At 41.4% G+C, this 17,357-nt stretch overlaps 1 protein-coding gene across 11 annotated transcripts in view; it reads left to right on the forward strand.

Moving 5' to 3' along the window:
- Nucleotides 1–17,357, forward strand: part of LAMA3 (laminin subunit alpha 3) — a 267,407-nt gene that overhangs the window by 95,684 nt on the left and 154,366 nt on the right. For 10 of the 11 annotated variants that reach the window (XM_009433807.5, XM_054672139.2, XM_001156417.6 and 7 more), the window contains one exon: nucleotides 703–837. In XM_009433807.5, coding sequence (XP_009432082.3) covers nucleotides 703–837 — 135 coding nt within the window. Of the gene's footprint in view, nucleotides 1–702; nucleotides 838–17,357 lie in introns of those variants that run through there. The other variant, XM_063796041.1, reaches the window with a different exon arrangement.

A 17,357-nucleotide genomic window follows, 5' to 3' on the forward strand; every position in this document is an offset into this window, starting at 1 on the left:
AAAGAAAAACACAGCTAAGATAGAGAATAAAAGGAGGAAAGTGGGGGGGCCATTTATACAGACTGGTCAGGGGGACCTTCTGAGGAGCTGATGTTTGAACTGACACCTGGTGGATGAGAAAGAGCTGGCTGTGCTGAGAGCTAAGGGAAGGGTATACCAGGCGGAGGGATTGGCCTGAGCAGAGGTCCTGAGGTGGGAAAGCCCTGGATAGAGGTACTAGAAGCAGCCTGGCTGTGGGGAAGGCCAGTGCCAGGAGGATTAAGTGAGATGATCCAAGGGAAGCCCCCAATGCCTGATATGTAGTAGGGCTGAATTGATGTTAGTTTCTTTCCTTCTAAAAACTGGAAGGAAGAAATACATTTAATTCACGATGTCATGAGATGGGAATCTATTAAATTGAAGTTATACTTTACAAAGCTCGGCTTTAGAGGGAAAATAAAATGTTTCCACAGGAATAGATGTTAAAAGAATGGTTTGCAAATGAATGCCCATCCTTACGTGTTTTTTTTAATGATATCTCTGACCTTTTGTGAATTTTTAAAAATTTCCCTTCAACGCAGTGTAGTCTTCTGCGTTAAGAATGTTTAACAGCCATAGATAATTAATAATCTATATTCCCATGATAGAAACCTAGGGGAAGGGAGAAATTAAGAAAGTGATGGAAGATGGAGACCCCTTCTGAAAGTTTCCTGTCTTCTGCAGGGTGTGACTGTAATCTGGAAGGTGTTCTCCCTGAAATATGTGATGCCCACGGACGGTGCCTGTGCCGCCCTGGGGTTGAGGGCCCTCGATGTGATACCTGCCGCTCTGGTTTCTACTCATTCCCTATTTGCCAAGGTAAGTGGGCAGAACATAGCATATTCATAATCAATCCCTCAAGATAAATTTCCTCCTGAGGAAATGCAGATCTTTCTGGCAGAGCTGTCTGGCTTGCAGTTTAATAAATGGGCCCCTGGCTTATATATGGATGTTACATGTGATGGTCCTACCTGGACCTTGTCACTTCCCTTCTTTCCAACCTTACCCTGCCTCCTCCCTGGTAGTTAAGCACATGGACTCTGAAATAATCTGTTTGGGTTCAAATCCTGGCTCTGGAGAGGAGGTGGTATCTGAACAGCATTTAGGAACCTACCACCACTTCTCAGATTCTGTTGGGGCGAGTCTCCAGATGCCAGTTGGGTTTGCAAATTGGAAGTGCGTGAATAAGACTAGAAAGATGGGAAGGTGGATGACAGAAGGAGGCAGGGTGTTCTAGAGAGAGGGGACAGCACGTGCAAACCATAGAGACATGAGACCACAACCCCCCTCCTCCCCACTTGTTTGTATCCTAGTATCCCATCCCGGCAAGGGTCGCTGAGGGGGAATGGAAGGTGGGAGGAGGAGGTGTCTGGTCCGGTCCCTAGAGCATGGCAGGTATGCACTCAATGCTGGGTGAGTGAACACATGAATGAATGAATTTGCCCAAATTATTCTCCCCTGCCTCCTTTCTACTGTCTGACATTATTCTTCTTTCTGCAGACAATGGTGTAGGGGAAGGGAGGAGAAAGAGGAGAAGATTATCAGTCCAGGATCAAGGCAGGAAATAAAACACCACTTCAGACACTATAAAAAGAAAGAGATTTACTATAGGTAATTAGGTGCTAGCCCAGAGGAGTTGTTAAGAGCCAGAGCAGCAGGCTCTAGGCTGGGCTTCCAAGGAGGCCTCCAATGGAATGGCTGGGTTTTAAGCCCAGACTGCTATGTCCCAGTGCAAGGATGGGAAGCCCATGGTTGGTGACTTCATCTCTTGGCATCCAGGAAGTCAGAGTCAGAGCACAGCTGCATAAATGCTCAGCCAGCTACAGGATGCAGCCTCCTCCTTATTTCCCATCGGTCTAATCTTATTCACACACTTCCAATTTGCAAACCCAATTGGCATCCAGAGCCCTGCCCCAACAGAGTCTGAGAAGTGCTGTCTTTAGCTTTCCAGCCTCTGAACACTGGAGGAGTTTAGAATAGGTATTAGGTCATCTCACCTGCAAGGTCAGCCACACTAAGGAACTGTAAGCATGAAAAACTCCCTCCCCTAAGCTGGAGGACAAGGTAGTGAAGAGCAGGGGTGGCACTAGCTATCAACTTGGGCAAGTTACTTAACCCCTCTGTTCCTCAGTTTCCAAAAAATAGTGCCTGTCTCATAATTCATTGTTGTGAGGGTTACATATGTACTGACAGGTAAAGCTCTTAGAACTGAGGAAGTAATTGTTCATAAGTTAGCTATTCACTTGCACCTTTCTTCTCCTGACCTATACTTCCCTCTGCATCATTTTAAGAGCTTGTAGTCCCAGTTCCAGCCATCTCCCTGTTTGTTTAAATGCCTGAATCCCATACCCCAAACCTTTCCTTTACCTGCTGGCTCCTGGTGTGCAAAACATTCTTGTGGCTGAAAATATATCAAAGGGTTTCTTTTTTTCCTCCTTTTTACCAGCCACAACTTCAGATTCATTCTGGTAGAATGAATTACAAATATTCTAACTTATTCATATGGACAAAGCTTGTGTTTATGGATACAAAGATAATGAATAAATAATACAACACTTTAAGAATGCTCTTTTCCACATTTCTCCACTACTAGAGCTAATTTATTTTAAGGTAGGTAGAAAATGCATGAATGTATTCACGACAAAGCAGAGGGGAGGAAGGACTTCCATAACAACAGAGGAGGGAGGTTGGTAGATACTCTTTTCAGTAAAACAGAAATTAACCAGTGAAAATATTTTTAAAAATTGTTTGAAGTCTCTGTTAATGGTCATAAGAGCATATAGCAAATGAAGAAACAATTACTTAAGAAAATTTGAATCTAGGTAAGAAATGAGAGTCTCTGTGACATTTCAGCCATGACCCCCTTCATTATCCATCCCCAAATCTGTTTTATAGAAAATCTACCCATATGTGTTGCCAAGAAGATGGGCACTCTCTTTATCCTGTGCCCCAGTTTGGGCCTATGGTTTGTTTCATTTTGGGAGGGGCAGGCCACTGATATTTCTCAACCTTCTGCAGTCCTGTATAGCAGAAGCCCTATTCCAGGTGGGCTCAGCAAAGAGGACCAGCTCTCTCTTACCCACCACCCCTCCACTTGTAGGGTAGGAGCTCTAACTTAGGCACTTCAGGCTGAGAATTCTGGGATCCCAATCAACCCTACCCAAGCTGGCTCATAGAGTAGGGATCTATGGTGGGAGAGGAAAACTGAGAAGACCATGGCGCCACCTCCACCTGTGTCCACTTGTAGAGCATAGCAGAATTTCAAAGAAAGAGGGAAGTGTGACCCATACATAGGGGAAGAAGAAGACAATAGAAACCACTTTTGAATGAGCCAGATGGTAGTCTTAGCAGACTTTAAAGCAGCTATTATAAATCTGTATAGAAGACTAAAGGAAATCATGGTTAATGAATTAAAGGAAGGTATGATGACAACATCTAATTGAATAGAGAATATCAATAAAGAGATAGAAATTGTTTTACAAAATAACCAAATGGAACTTTTGGAGTTGAAAAGTATAATAACTGAAATGAAAAATTCACTAAAGTGGCTCAACAGTAAATTGAGCTAGCAGAAGAAAGAATCAGCAAACTTAATGACAGATTGATGGAGATTGTGCAGTCTAAAAACAGAAAGAAAAAAAGAATGAAAATAAATAAACAGGCCGGGGGCAGTGGCTCATGCCTGTTATCTCAGCACTTTGGGAGGCCAAGGGGGGTGGATCACTTGAAGTAAGGAGTTTGAGATCAGCCTGGCCAACATGGTGAAACCCCGTCTCTACTAAAAATACAAAAATTAGCCAGGCATGGTGGCAGGCGCCTGTAATCCCAGCTACTTGGGAGGCTGAGGCAAGAGAATTGCTTGAACCTGGGAGGCAGAAGTTGCAGTGAGCCAAGATCGCACCATTGCCCTCCAGCCTGGGTGACAAGAGTGAAACCCTGTCTCAAATAAATAAATAAATAAACAAACAGAACCTGAAAGAAATATGGGATACCATTAAGCACAACATATGTGTAATGAGAGCATCAGAAAGAGAGGAGAAAAAGGAATAGAAAAAAATAGCCAAAGAAATAATGGTGGAAAACTTACTAAATTTAATGAAAAGCCATCTATACAGCTAAGAAGCTTAGTGAACTCCAAATAGCATAAATACAGAGGGATCCACACAGCCAGACATATTATAGTTAAAATCATAATTAAAATTTTGAAAGACAAAGACAAAGAGAAAATCTTGAAAGCAGGAAAAAAAAGACTCATTATGAACACAGGAACACCAGTTAGAATAACAACTGACTTCTCATTAGTAACAATAGAGGCAAGAAGGCAGTGAGAGCATATATTCTAAGTGCTGAAAGTGGAAAAACTGTCAACCAAGAATCTTCTATCCATCAAAATTACTATTCATGATCAAGGCTAAGTAAAGACTTTCTCAGATGAACAAAAACTAACAGAATTCACCCAACCTGACTTATAAGAAATAATAGACATAATAAAGGATGTTCTTAAAACTGAAACAGGTACCATCAAATAATAATTTGAATAACATGTAAAAATTACAAAAGAGAGTATAATTGAATATTTTTATACATTCTTCTCTTGACTGATTTTAACAGAAAGTATACGAACTGTATATACAAATACACACATACATACATAAATATGGGGCCTATATCATATAAAAATGTAATATGTTTGACAGTAGCACAAAGGAGATAGGTGAGAACAAAGCTGTATTGGAGTAAGAAAATGACACCAAATCTATAGGAAGAAATAAAGAGAACTAGAAAGGATAAATAGAGTTTATAAAGACACTCTATAAATATATGCTTGATCTCCTTTCTTCTATCATCTTCCTTAGAAAACATAGATTATATAAATTAATAATTATAAAAATGTATTGCTGGATTTTAATATAGAGAGACATAATATGTATAATAACAATAGTACAAAAATGGTGGAGAGGGAATAGAACTAAATAAGAGTAAAATTTCTCTATTTTACTGGAACTAAATCAATATGATACTAATGTAGATTTCTTTTTGTAAGCCTTAGAGCAACCACTAACATAGTAACTCAAAAATGATTAAAAAGTCATGAAACAGAGTAAAAATTACACTAGAAAATATCTAATACAGAAGAAAACAATAAAGGGGGAATAGAGGAACAAAAAATACATGAGATATACAGAAAATAAAATGCAAAAGGGCCAAGGTAAATCCAACACTATCAATAATAACATTAAACATGAGTGGATTCCACCTCATACTATAAACAAAAATTAGTACAAAATGTATGAAGAAACTAAACGTAAGAGCTAAAACTATAAATCTCTTAGAATAAAATATAGGCATAAATCTTCATAACCATAAATTAGGCAACTGTTTCTTAGATATGACAACAAAAGCACAAGTAGCAAAAGAAAAAATAGATAAATTGGATTTCATCAAAGTTAAAAACTCTTGCACTCGAAAGGGCACTATCAAAAAAGTGAAAAGATAAATCATAGAATGGAAAAAGATATTGCAAATCATATATCTGATAAGGCACTAGTATCATATACACACATATATAATATATAAAATCTGGATATATTATTATAAAATAATCCATATATATGGATATATTATTATTTTTACAACTCAATACTTAAAAATTAAAAATAATTAAAAAGGCAACCTGAAAATGAGTAAAGGATTTGAATAGACATTATCTTCCAAGAAGATATACAAATGGCCAACTGGTATATGAACAGATGCTCAACATTACCAGTCATTTGGTAAATGCAAATCTAAACCACAATGAAATACCGTTTTATATCCACTAGAAAGGCAGGCAATAACAAGCGTTGGCAAGGATGTAGAGAAATTTGAACCCTCATACATTGATGGTGGGAATGTGAAATGGTACAGTGACTTTGGAAATAGTTTTGCTATTCCTGAAAAAGTTAAACATAAAGTTACCATGCTACCCAGCAGATCTACTCTTCAGTGTATATCCAAAAGAAATGAAAACACATCTACAGAGTAACTTGTGTATGAATGTCCATAACAGCATTATTCAAAATAGCCAAAATGGGGAAACAACCCATATGCTCATCAACTGATGAATAGATAAATAAAATGTGGTATAGCCATACTATAGAATATTATTTAGCAATAAAAAGGAACGAAGTACTTATGCATGCTACCACATGAATGAACCTTGAAAACATTATGCTAAATGAAAGAAGTCAGTCACAAAAGTCACATATTGTGTGATTCATTTATATGAAATGTCCAGGATAGGAAAATTTATAGAGATTGAAAGCAGATTTGTGGTTGGGAGTGAAGGTAGTGGACAATGTGGATTGACTTGTTAATGAATATGGGATTTCTTTTAGGGGGAACGAAAATGTTCTAAAATTAGATTGTTCCAAAAGTTGCACAACTCTGTGAATATATTAAACAACATTAAGTTGCACACTTTACACTTTAAATGGGTGAATTGTATGGTATATGAATTTTATCTCAATAAACTTGTTTGAAAAAGATAAGGCAGAGGTGGGAGGTGGAATCCCAACACACTAAAGAAGGGGTCTTCCTCCCCAGACACTTGTCAGCCTTATCTCTGTAAATTTGATGCTCATCTCTCTTATGTTTTTATAGTGATGATCACATAATGTGCATTTGAATTTTAGAGTTAAAAGGAATTGAAATCACAAGTACTTATTTTATAGCAACCATTCGGAGACCCAGGAGAATACGTAGGGAGTAGATAGTTGCAGGGTGTGAGTAGCACCCACATTTCTTTACTCTCAGCCTGGTATACAGCAGGAATTCTATTCTGTTCTTTAAACCCCTTCATCACCTAGTGATCTAGGACATCAAGAAGCATGAGGACTATTCTTCTAAGGCTGAGCTTTTCATACTGCAGTTCATTGTCCATTAGTGGATAGAGAAATCAATTTAGAGGGTATGGGCCAGCATTACAATGAAATAGAATAGACTAGAAATTATTAGAATGCATCATAAGTGTAGAGAAAATAAATCTCTTGCAAAGTTCTTGTTCATAGTTATTTATGTTTTGCTAGATATCTCTATCATCTATTAGTGTGTGTGTGTTTATTGGGTTATAATGTAAAATGTATTTTTTACTGTGAATATGGCCAAAAAGTTTGGAAACTGCTGTGCTAAAAGATCCTGAAGGATTTTATCTGTGCTTCTGAGTATGGGAAGTAGTTTGCCACTTTTCTTTTCTGAGTAGTTTGTCACTTTTCTTTTATTCTGCTCTTTGGTCTTGCGGCTTCAGACTCTCAAATAGTTATAACCTGAAGTCATAGAACATTTGGGTGAATTTACTCTCATTCAGCTGGAAACTGTTGCTCAGTAAATTGCAGCAATAATCTGATGAATCCATTTTCCCCATGAAGATATTCCTGTGCCAGTATACACTGCATAATTCCTTCCCAAACCTGTTTGAAGGGCAAGAAAGCACTCTGTCTTATTTTTTACCATTATCTATAAAGAGCAAGGACCAAAGAAATAAACATGAAGAACTAGTTTGAGATGCATATCCTGTTTTATCTTTTTTTTTTTTAAGACAGAGTCTCGCTCTGTCGCCCAGGCTGGAGTGCAGTGGCGCGATCTCGGTTCACTGCAAGCTCCGCCTCCTGGGTTCACGCCATTCTCCTGCCTCAGCCTCTAGAGTAGCTGGTACTACAGGCGCCCGCCACTGCGCCCGGCTAATTTTTTGTGTTTTTAGTAGAGACGGGGTTTCACCGTGGTCTCAATCTCCTGACCTCGTGATCCGCCCGCCTCAGCCTCCCAAAGTGCTGGCATTACAGGTGTGAACCATCGTGCCTGGCTTCCTGTTTTATCTTTAATCCATGATATTGTCTTTACTATTCTTCCTTAAACCCTGCAAGGAGAAAGGACAGTATAAATTTCAAAGTCCTATAATCTTTACATAACTCAGAGTGTGGAGACTTCAGTCTGACCTTACCAGCAAGCTACCTAGAAATGTAAGCAGCAGATACAGTTACTTTTTAAAGATGCTTGGCTTTGATTAATAGGTTGAGCTTGGGATCTTTTGTAGGGGGAAAAATGATAGATAATTGGGATTTCACAAATGTGTATGATAGGCCAGACATAGTGGCTCATGCCTGTCATCCCAGCACTTTGGGAGACCAAGGTGGGTGGATCACTTGAGGTCAGGAGTTCAAGACCAGCCTGGCCAACATGGTGAAACCCTGTCTCTACTAAAAAAATACAAAAATTAGCCAGGCATCGTGGTGCATGCCTGTATTTCCAGCTTCTTGGGAGGCTGAGGTGGGAAAATCGCTTGAATCTGAGAGGCAGAGGTTGCAGTGAGCTGAGATCGCACCGCTGGACTCCAGCCTGAACATCACAGACTGAGAATTTGTCTAAAAAAAAAAAAAAAAACCCACAAAACCCCCCAAAAAAACAAACAAATGTGTATGACAATCTGCCTTTCATTAGAGTCACTCTTTCAAATGAAAATCATCTGATATTCTTCATATGAGTAGTAAAGAAAACTTCTTGAATTTAGAAGTAAATATAAGGAAAATATTTAAAAACCACCCATATCACTCTTTGAAAATGTTAACATTGAAGTATTGTCCCTGAACAATGATATATACAAAATTCCAAGGCCAAGTCACTATGTGCAGATTTTCAAAATAAATGTCCAGAGACCTGATTTATTTTACGACACTTTCGCCTCTCACACTCAAAGGATTATGAAAAGGTTAGGAGAGTGGAGGAGAGATAATCTGGGAGGGGGTGGATATCTATGGAGGAAACTGTTGCCGTGAACTCCTTACCCTTCTTCCTCACCTCAAAACGCATGAGGGACCTCTGATGTGTCTTAGTCCATTTGGTATTGCTATAACAGAATACCTGAGATTGGGTAGTTTATAAAGAAAAGACGTTTATTTAGTTCACAATTCTGCGGGCTGGGAACTTCAAGAGCATAGCGCCACATCTGGCTGGCTTCTGGTGAGGGCCACATACTGGGGCAAAACATGGTGAAGTGGAGCAGTAAGTGAGCATGTGCAGAGGTCACATGATGAGACAGGATGCAAGAGAGAGAGTCCAGGAAGCCAGATTCGCTTTTATAACAACCCACTCTCACAGTAACTAATCCGAGGGCATTAATCTACTCATGAGGAATCCACCCCCATGACCCAAACACCTCCACTAGGCCTCATCTCCCAACACTGCTGCACTGGCAATGAAACTTTAACATGAATTTTGGCAAGACAAACCACATCCAAACCATAGCATATGGGAAGCCTCGGGAGGGGCAGAGGTGCTTGTGGCCAGACTTTGGCTTGGAAACCCAAAGGCTAAGAGCTGGATGCTTTTTTGCTTGAGGCAGAGCAGGGAGAGTATTGCCGCATTGGGAATGGCCTGTACTTAGTGTACTGGGGCAAGGGATGTGTAGGTGTTTCCCACAGCCAAATATGGGGGAATCCAGGTGAGTGTCTTGGTTCCTGCCCGATAGGTCTGCTCAGAGACATCAGGAGATCCCATCCAAAGCAGCTGAAGTATTTGTCCAGATGCCTGTTTTATAATAGAGTGTATTAATAGGAAATTTGGGGTTCAGTAAGGACAGCAGACCGGGAGACAACTGCTATTGAGAAGATACAGTTCCCAGAGGAGGGGCAGGTCATGCTGTAGGGGCCACGTGGAGAAGCATCAGGGTCGGTTTGGAGGCAGAGGGAGGGGAAGGAACTGTAGACAGAGCACTTCCACATTAAGGAATGGGCAGGGATAAGCAGGTTTAGGATTGGCTAGTTTGAATATTTCAGTGGGTGCTGGGACATAGGGGCTACCCCTAGTTGTCTGGTACCTGGCCCTGGGGTGATTAGGGCAGGGAATACCAGAGTGTGAGAGCTGGTAGAGGAGGTGGTGGGGCCATGCTCTGGACTGGTCGGTGTGCACTCCAAAAGCAGCTCTCTGGAGGGTTGTTTACTATCTCCGGGAATTGGCTTACCCCGGGAGGGGCAGTCCCTCCAGGGTCAGCAAGGCCCCAAGATGTCAAAGCATCAGAAACAGAAAATGAAAGAAATGGTGAATCCAAAGCCCAGGGGCTGAAGCAGTTGTGGGCTGAGGAGAGAGTCACAAGCAACAGAAATAGAGAGGCTTGAATCCCTGGGGGACAAGGGAATGGCAGGAGAGAGGTGCTCAGCAGACGACCACCAAGAGGCCCTAGACAGCATCCTTGGAAGAAGAGCCAGTTTGAGACTAGCATAGGGCTGGTCCAAGAACAATTGTGTGGGGAAAAACTCTTTCCTCTAACTGTGTTTTTCCTCTACTCTCATACCACAACAACCATCAACACAGAAGAAAATGTCTGTGACCAAATGTGTGGGGGTCTCTTCCCATCACCAAGCAGCAGCCACCAGCCAAGTGTCTTCCAATTCAATTCTGACACTGCTTACCTGAAGACAGTGCCAGATCCCACAGGTTGAGGGCTCAGTCCCCAAGACTGCTCCCTCCTTCCCTCACCATCAGTTGCAAGCCTGGGCCTCTGGAACTTCTGACGAAGCGGCTTCAGGTTGGGGTTCCTGCAAACCTCCTTTGGATTCAGTTAATTTGCTGGAGTGGCTCACAGAACTCAGGAGAACACCAAATTACATTTACTGGCTTATTATAAAGGATGTTGCAAAGATACAGATGAAGATACACATAAGACGAGATATGGGGGAAGAGACTGGGAGCTTCCATGCCCTCCCTGGGCCCCACCCTCCAGGAACCTCCACATGTTCAGCTATCTGGAAGCTCTCTGAACCTTGTCCTCCTGGGTTTTTAAGGAAGCTTCCTGACATCAGCATTCCTTCCCCCAGGGTATAGACTTGACCCTCTCTGGGGAGAGTCTTAAGACCCACAATCACAAAGGTGGGGGAAGATCAGAGTCCTGCCTTGGGGCAGGTTAAAAAAGGGCAGGAAAAGGTCAGAGGCCTGTCCCAAGGCCTAACACACCCAAGCTTATAACAAAAGACTGTAACAAGGACTATGGGAGTTACTAGCCAGAAACTGTGGGCGAAAACCGCTATGTATCATGACACCACAACAGTTCTTTCCTCTTCCCTCTTCTTCCTCCCCCACCAAGTTGAAGCCAGCTGTGGGGAAAGAATGCCCACTCCCACCCCCAGCCCACTCCTACCACTCACCTCTCCACCTTTCCTGCCTACTGTGGGATTTTGGCCTGAATCAGGTCTGAGCTGGAGGACAGGAGATTCGACTTTAAACTGGATTTCTACTTACTTTCTGTTCTCTTACCTAAGAGTGTGCTGACAAACCCTGCAACTCCTAGAGTTTTCATCTAGGTGCAGGGAGACAGTCACCCACACTATGTGAAATTGAAAAGGGCCGTGGGAGTTAGTTGACAGCAGGAGTTGTGCTTGTTGAATACACTAATTGTCTAACAGTCAGTTGCATCTCCATGTGGCTTCATTTACCATGGCTTCCTTAAAGGGACTCCATGATTTTGATATGTTTCTAGGGAATTCTATTATTTTTAATATTCTGCTTATATAAACGTAGATTTCTTAAAAACCCACAAACTCTCGACATTATTTTCACAAAAAACCATATTTTTAAATGTATGTTATAATTCTTTGACCTTCAGCAGAGTATTATTCCATCCAGTTAGAATTTGGCTATGTGGCCATGTATCTGGAGCAAAGGTAAAAACCAAGCAGTTAGGTCCCCACCCCCACAATCTCTGTCAAGTGGAAAAGCACAGCTCCAAAGATGCACACAGAAGGAATCCCATAGGCCCTCTCTCAGCCTAGTCTCCCCCCTCCCTTTTTAAAAAATAATTGCTTTAAATTTAGTTATTTGTTTTGCAAGCCAATTGCATGGCAAATTAGAAACATAAAATTAGAAGACAGGGAAAAGATTACTGAGGCGAAACATTCATAGCAAGGGAGAAAACAGACAGGCAGACATGAAACTTAAGATGTATAGCAGCCTGGGGCCACTGAATGAAGGGCAAACAAGCTAACCCAATTCTGAAGATACTGAGGGTATCACTATTAGATTAAGTAAATGGGCATTTATAGTGATAGCTGTAGGTCATGAAAAAGAGTTAAATTATGTCTAATATACCTGCTTCATTGGGAAGGAAAGTATAAAATACATTTGAGTAAGAGTACTAGATTAAATAGTTAAAATGTTAATAGTTAAAATGAGTACTAGATGAAATAGTTAACTAATAGTTAATAGTTTGGTGGTTAGAGAGTCAGTTATGACTCTTTACAATTTCACGTGACAGAAAACTAGACCTAAACTGTTTAAGGCAAAAATAACTTCTTGGCAGTAATAGAAAAGTCCAGGCATATTTGGTTTCAGGAATAGCTTGATCTAGGGGCTTAAAAGATTTTTTTTTTTTTTTTAATCTATAAACTCTGCTATCTTGTATATTGGCTTCGTTCTTAGGCCTCAGATGATAGTAAAATGGCAGCCAGCAGCACTTAGACACACATTATTATGGACTGAATTGTGTCCCTAAAAATTCATATGTTGAAGCCCTAACCCCCAGTGTGACTGTATTTGGAGTAAGGAAGTAATTAAGGTTTAATGAGGTCATAAGGGTGGAGCCCTGATCTGATAGGACTCATGTCTTTATAAGAAGAGACACAAGATAGCTTGTTCACTCTCTCTCTCTCTCCCTCTACCATGTGAGGACCCAGTGAGAAGGTGGCCATCTACAAGCCAGAAAGCAGGCCCTCAGCAGAAACTGAACCAGCCAGCACCTGGAGCTTGGACTTCCCAGCCTCCAGAACTGGAGAAATAAATTTCTATTGTTTAAGCCAGCCAGTCTATGGTATTTTGTTATGGCAGCTCAAGGTGACTAATACGTATCCTTCTAGGTTCAAGACTAGGAAAAGAGTATACTTTCCACCAGGACACATCTGGTTCTGATTGGACCACATGCCAGTTCTGGAATTAGTCCTGTGGCCGTGGAATTCAGTGCTCTGATTGGCCAAACCTGAGTCTTCCTCCATATCCACAGAACTAGAAGTGGGGTCAACACCATCTGAACAGCATGAATGGAGCAAGGGAAGAGAGGTTCCCCCATGGTAAAATCAAGGTGCCATAGCCAAGACAGGGTGGCAAAACTATGTGTCAGTAAAATCCTCAGCTCTTTGAGAAAACATAGTTCCCCAAAGTGACCAATCCTAAGAAAGATTGGGAAACCCTGTGAGGTCTAACTGTAGCATTCTTTTCCTTAAGAAACTGACATCTGACATAAAAAGCTCTTTAATCAGCTGCAGTACATGAATATAATGTCTTATCTCTTATTTTAAATGGTTGGAGCCAGGACTCCCTTTTAAAAATAAGTGTTTATCTTCCCATTGATTTTTTTTTAATTTTTAAATTTTTTAGATGGGATCTCACTATATTGCCCAGGCTGATCTTTAACTCCTGAGCTCAAGCGATTCCCCCACCTCTGCTCCCAAAGTGCTGGGATTATAGGCATGAGCCACCATGCCTGGCCTCATTGATATTTTTGGTAGAGTTGATTTGGACCTCTGCTTCTAAAGGTCTACCAAACTCTTCTGACCTCACCGGAAGCATGAGAGGGAAAAGAAAAGACTATCAAGCCTCTCAGAGAGGGACTGGAGGACACCAGCAGACATGCTTCTGGCCCCGGTGGGTGAAGGTCTGGGGTCAGCCTCTGCTGGATTCTCTGTGGTCTAAAGTCGTGGCTCAAGTGAAGGACTAGTACATACACATCCAGCCTTGGAGAAGCCTGCCCATGCTTAAGAGCTGTTTTCTGAGCTGTGCAAGAAATTCACTGCCTTGTGTGCTGTTGAGGTGTACCTTGCAGTTTGTTGTTTTGGGTTTGAACCATTCTGGTAAGAGTTTGGGAGCATGCAACATTTTGTCTGTGATGGCCTTCCTTGTCTTGTAACTACCTTTTTTTCTGATAGCTATTGTGATTTTTTTTTTTTTTAGAGGGAATTGATTACTTGACCCACTGAAATTTACAACCAATCACCATGGCCCACAATGGTGTATCAGCTGGCCCAGTATATTCTAGCCAAAAAGTGTTCTTACTGCTTTGCTCTTTCTTGCTTTAAAAACTTTCAAAATCTGGCCAGGTGTGATGGCTCATGCCTGTGATCCCAGCACTTTGGGAGGCCAAGTTTGGTGCCTGAGGTCAGGAGTTCTAGACCAGCCTGGCCAATGTGGTAAAACCCCGTCTCTACTAAAAAATACAAAAATTAGCTGGGCGTGGTGGCACATGCCTGTAATCCCAGCTACTTGGGAGGTTGAAGCACAAGAATTGCATGATCCCGGGAGGCAGAGGTTGCAGTGAGACAAGATCGCACCACTGCACTTCAGCCTGGGCAACAGAGCGAGACTCCATCTCAAAAAAAAAAAAATTCAAAATCTTCTTTAAAGAGAATTTTAAAACCCTTCTAAGCTGCTTTTGCCAACTGCAGTCCTGGATTTATGTTTTGCATTAAATTAATTTACTCCAGACTTTCCTAAGTACAATGCAGTATTTTTTTCATTTTGACTTTGACTCACTGAAGTGCCCTATGGTTTTCTTTCTTGGGAAATTAATCAAATTATATATATGAGATCAGATTTGAGAACTGTCTATATGTATATAAAATATGTATTTATGTTTGTGGGTTTTTTGACTCTATCTTCAACCACAGAATACAACTGTTAATTTGGTTATTTAGGGGGTTTACTCTTCCCTCTTTCTCCTCCCCATCCCTCATTCCTGCCTTCGTCTCCTCCTTTTTTCCCCTACTCTTCTTCATTTTTTTCTTCCTCTTCCTCCTCCTCTTCCTCTTTTCCTCCTTTCTATTCCCCTTTCCCCTCCTTTTCTGGAGCAGCTTGCTAGGCAACAGCTAGTTAGTACTGGGAACAGAGGGTAGGAAGGCGGGAATGCGGAAACGAGTGGTCCTTTCATGACATGAACTGAAGGCACCCGGAAGTGCAGCTTCCCCCAACCCCACCGACGTGACCTGACCCAGGGCCCAGAACCATCCCCATTAGAGTCTGATGTAGTCTTTGGGTTGTGGTATCCAGTCTTTCTTTAGAAAAGTCCTATAAATATGTTGTCAGTGAGAGATTAACCTCCTCCTCCCTGTTAACATACTCTCCTGAGTCAGACACCGGCCAGGGGAGGAGAAGTGCCCTGCCGACGAGGAATGGTGCCAGGGAAGGTTTTGGCCGTGATGCTCCTGGGAGAAGCTCCCAGCCTTTCCAGGGCAAAACCAGAGACCACTGGGCTGGCAGTGGGAAGCAGCCTGAAGCCAAGTTTTGTGCAGTTTTGCCTTGAACTGGCCCTTCCTTGTAATTCATTTTTGTTTAAGAGAACATTGAGGTGATTGGTCAGAAAAGGCTAAGGATTTTCTGTAGATTTTATTCATCCAAAGCCCAGTGCCAGAGAAGTGATTAAGTACTGTGGAACTGATGGCTGGCTTTTGGCTTTGACTGAAGATCAAGGTGCCAATCGGCCTTTCTACAAGATCATGGGCAATAAGAGCATCCCTCAAGCACTAAGGAGCTCTGTTTGGCCATCATCTACAAGAATCTATATAGTGTTGCTTCGCTCATGAGCTTATTACTGCAGGTGAAGAGGAAGGCATTATTCATGACAATGTCTGTCTGATAGCAATGTTGCAAGATACAATGAGGTAACACATATCAAGAATTATGCAGGGCTGGACCTGAAGAAGGATTTCAATAGTTACTCATTCTCTCATGTAACAACCAGCTATTTGGCAGGTACTGTGGAACAGGACTACATTTAATCCTGGAAGGTATTCAAGAGCATGACAGACAAGCCCCTGTCCTCTAGGACCTTTGTGATCATTGTTTCAAAGACTTTTTTTGGTGATCCTTATTTTGTATTCTTCTTGAGAGTAAGTTTCTTAAAGCAGAAACAATGAGGAGTAGACAAGAAGTAAAATACTCCGGAAACTCCAAGGGACCTAGAGCAAAACGAAGAGCAGAATTGAAATATTTTTAAAGCCTTATAGTATTTCCAAGAGTGAGAAAAGGGCTGCCAATGCTAGAGTTGGTGTTTGGGATTTGGCAGTTTTTACTAATAGTTGGATTGAAATGAGAAGCGTGTTGCCAGATTAATTCACAATTTTAAAACACTGCAAATGCTTTTAAGTTCAAGTCTTTGTTTTTACCTCCAAAGAGTAACTGGGTCTTCTGGCTCCCCAGACAACCCCTGTGGTCCTAAGGCCAGTGTCTGTGTCACCCACGTTATGCTGTGGAGCTGCCACCACTGCGCTCCAGGCAGCTACCCTAATGCCCGCATGGATGTTTTCCTCTGCATTGACTTTCCTTTAGGGCAGAAATAGCAGAACAAGCCTGTAGTAGCCAGGGTTCTCTAGAGAAACAGAACCAATCGGAGGTGTGTGTGTACGTATGGAGAGAGAGAGAGAGAGAGAGATTTATTTTAAGGAATTGGCTCATGCGATTGCGAGGGCTGACAGGTCTGAAATCCGTAGGTTGGACTGGCAGACTGAAGGCCAAGAAAAGAGTTGATTCTGCAGCTCAAGTCCAAAGACAGTCTGGAGGCAGAATTCCTCCCTCTTCTTCAGGGGACATTAGTCTTTCTGTCTTAAGACTTTTAGCTGATTGGATGAGGCCCACCCACATGATGGAGAATAATCTGCTTTATTCAAAGTCTACTGATTTAAATGTTAATCTCGTCTAAAAAATACCTTCACAGTGACATTTAGGCTGGCATTTGACCAAACATCTGGGCATCATAGCCTAGTCAAGTTAACATGTAAAATTACCCAACACTAGTTCTTGCCTCGCCAACTTGGCACTCATATACATTTCTTGAAACAGTACTTAATCGTCAATAAAGAGTATAACAAGACACAATTCTGACTAACATGATACAACTATCCTGGATACAACCGAAAATACACTAACCCTTTCCCCAGAAGAAGAAATAAAGTCCTCGGGTGATGTTCGAGCTTCCCCTTGATATCCTGTAACTTCAATACTGTGGTATTAAGTCAATACATCTTAGGTTGAATGATAAGGAGATGAGAGAGGGAAGAAAACAAAAGATGACTTTCCTTTTATTTTTAGTTGACACGTAATAATTGTACATATTTATGGGGTACAGAGTGATATTGCCATACATGGATACAGTGTGTAATGATCAAGTCAGTAGTTAGCTTATCTATCACCTCGAACATTCATTTCTTTCTTTTGTGAACATTCAAAATCCTCTCTTCTAGTTTTTTGAAAGTATACACTAAATTATTGTTAACCACATTCACCCTGCAGTATTAGGGAACACTAGAATGTATTCTCATTTAGCTGTAGTT

Source organism: Pan troglodytes, chromosome 17, assembly GCF_028858775.2.
Source record: "Pan troglodytes isolate AG18354 chromosome 17, NHGRI_mPanTro3-v2.0_pri, whole genome shotgun sequence".
NCBI classification, from domain to species: Eukaryota; Metazoa; Chordata; class Mammalia; order Primates; family Hominidae; genus Pan; species Pan troglodytes.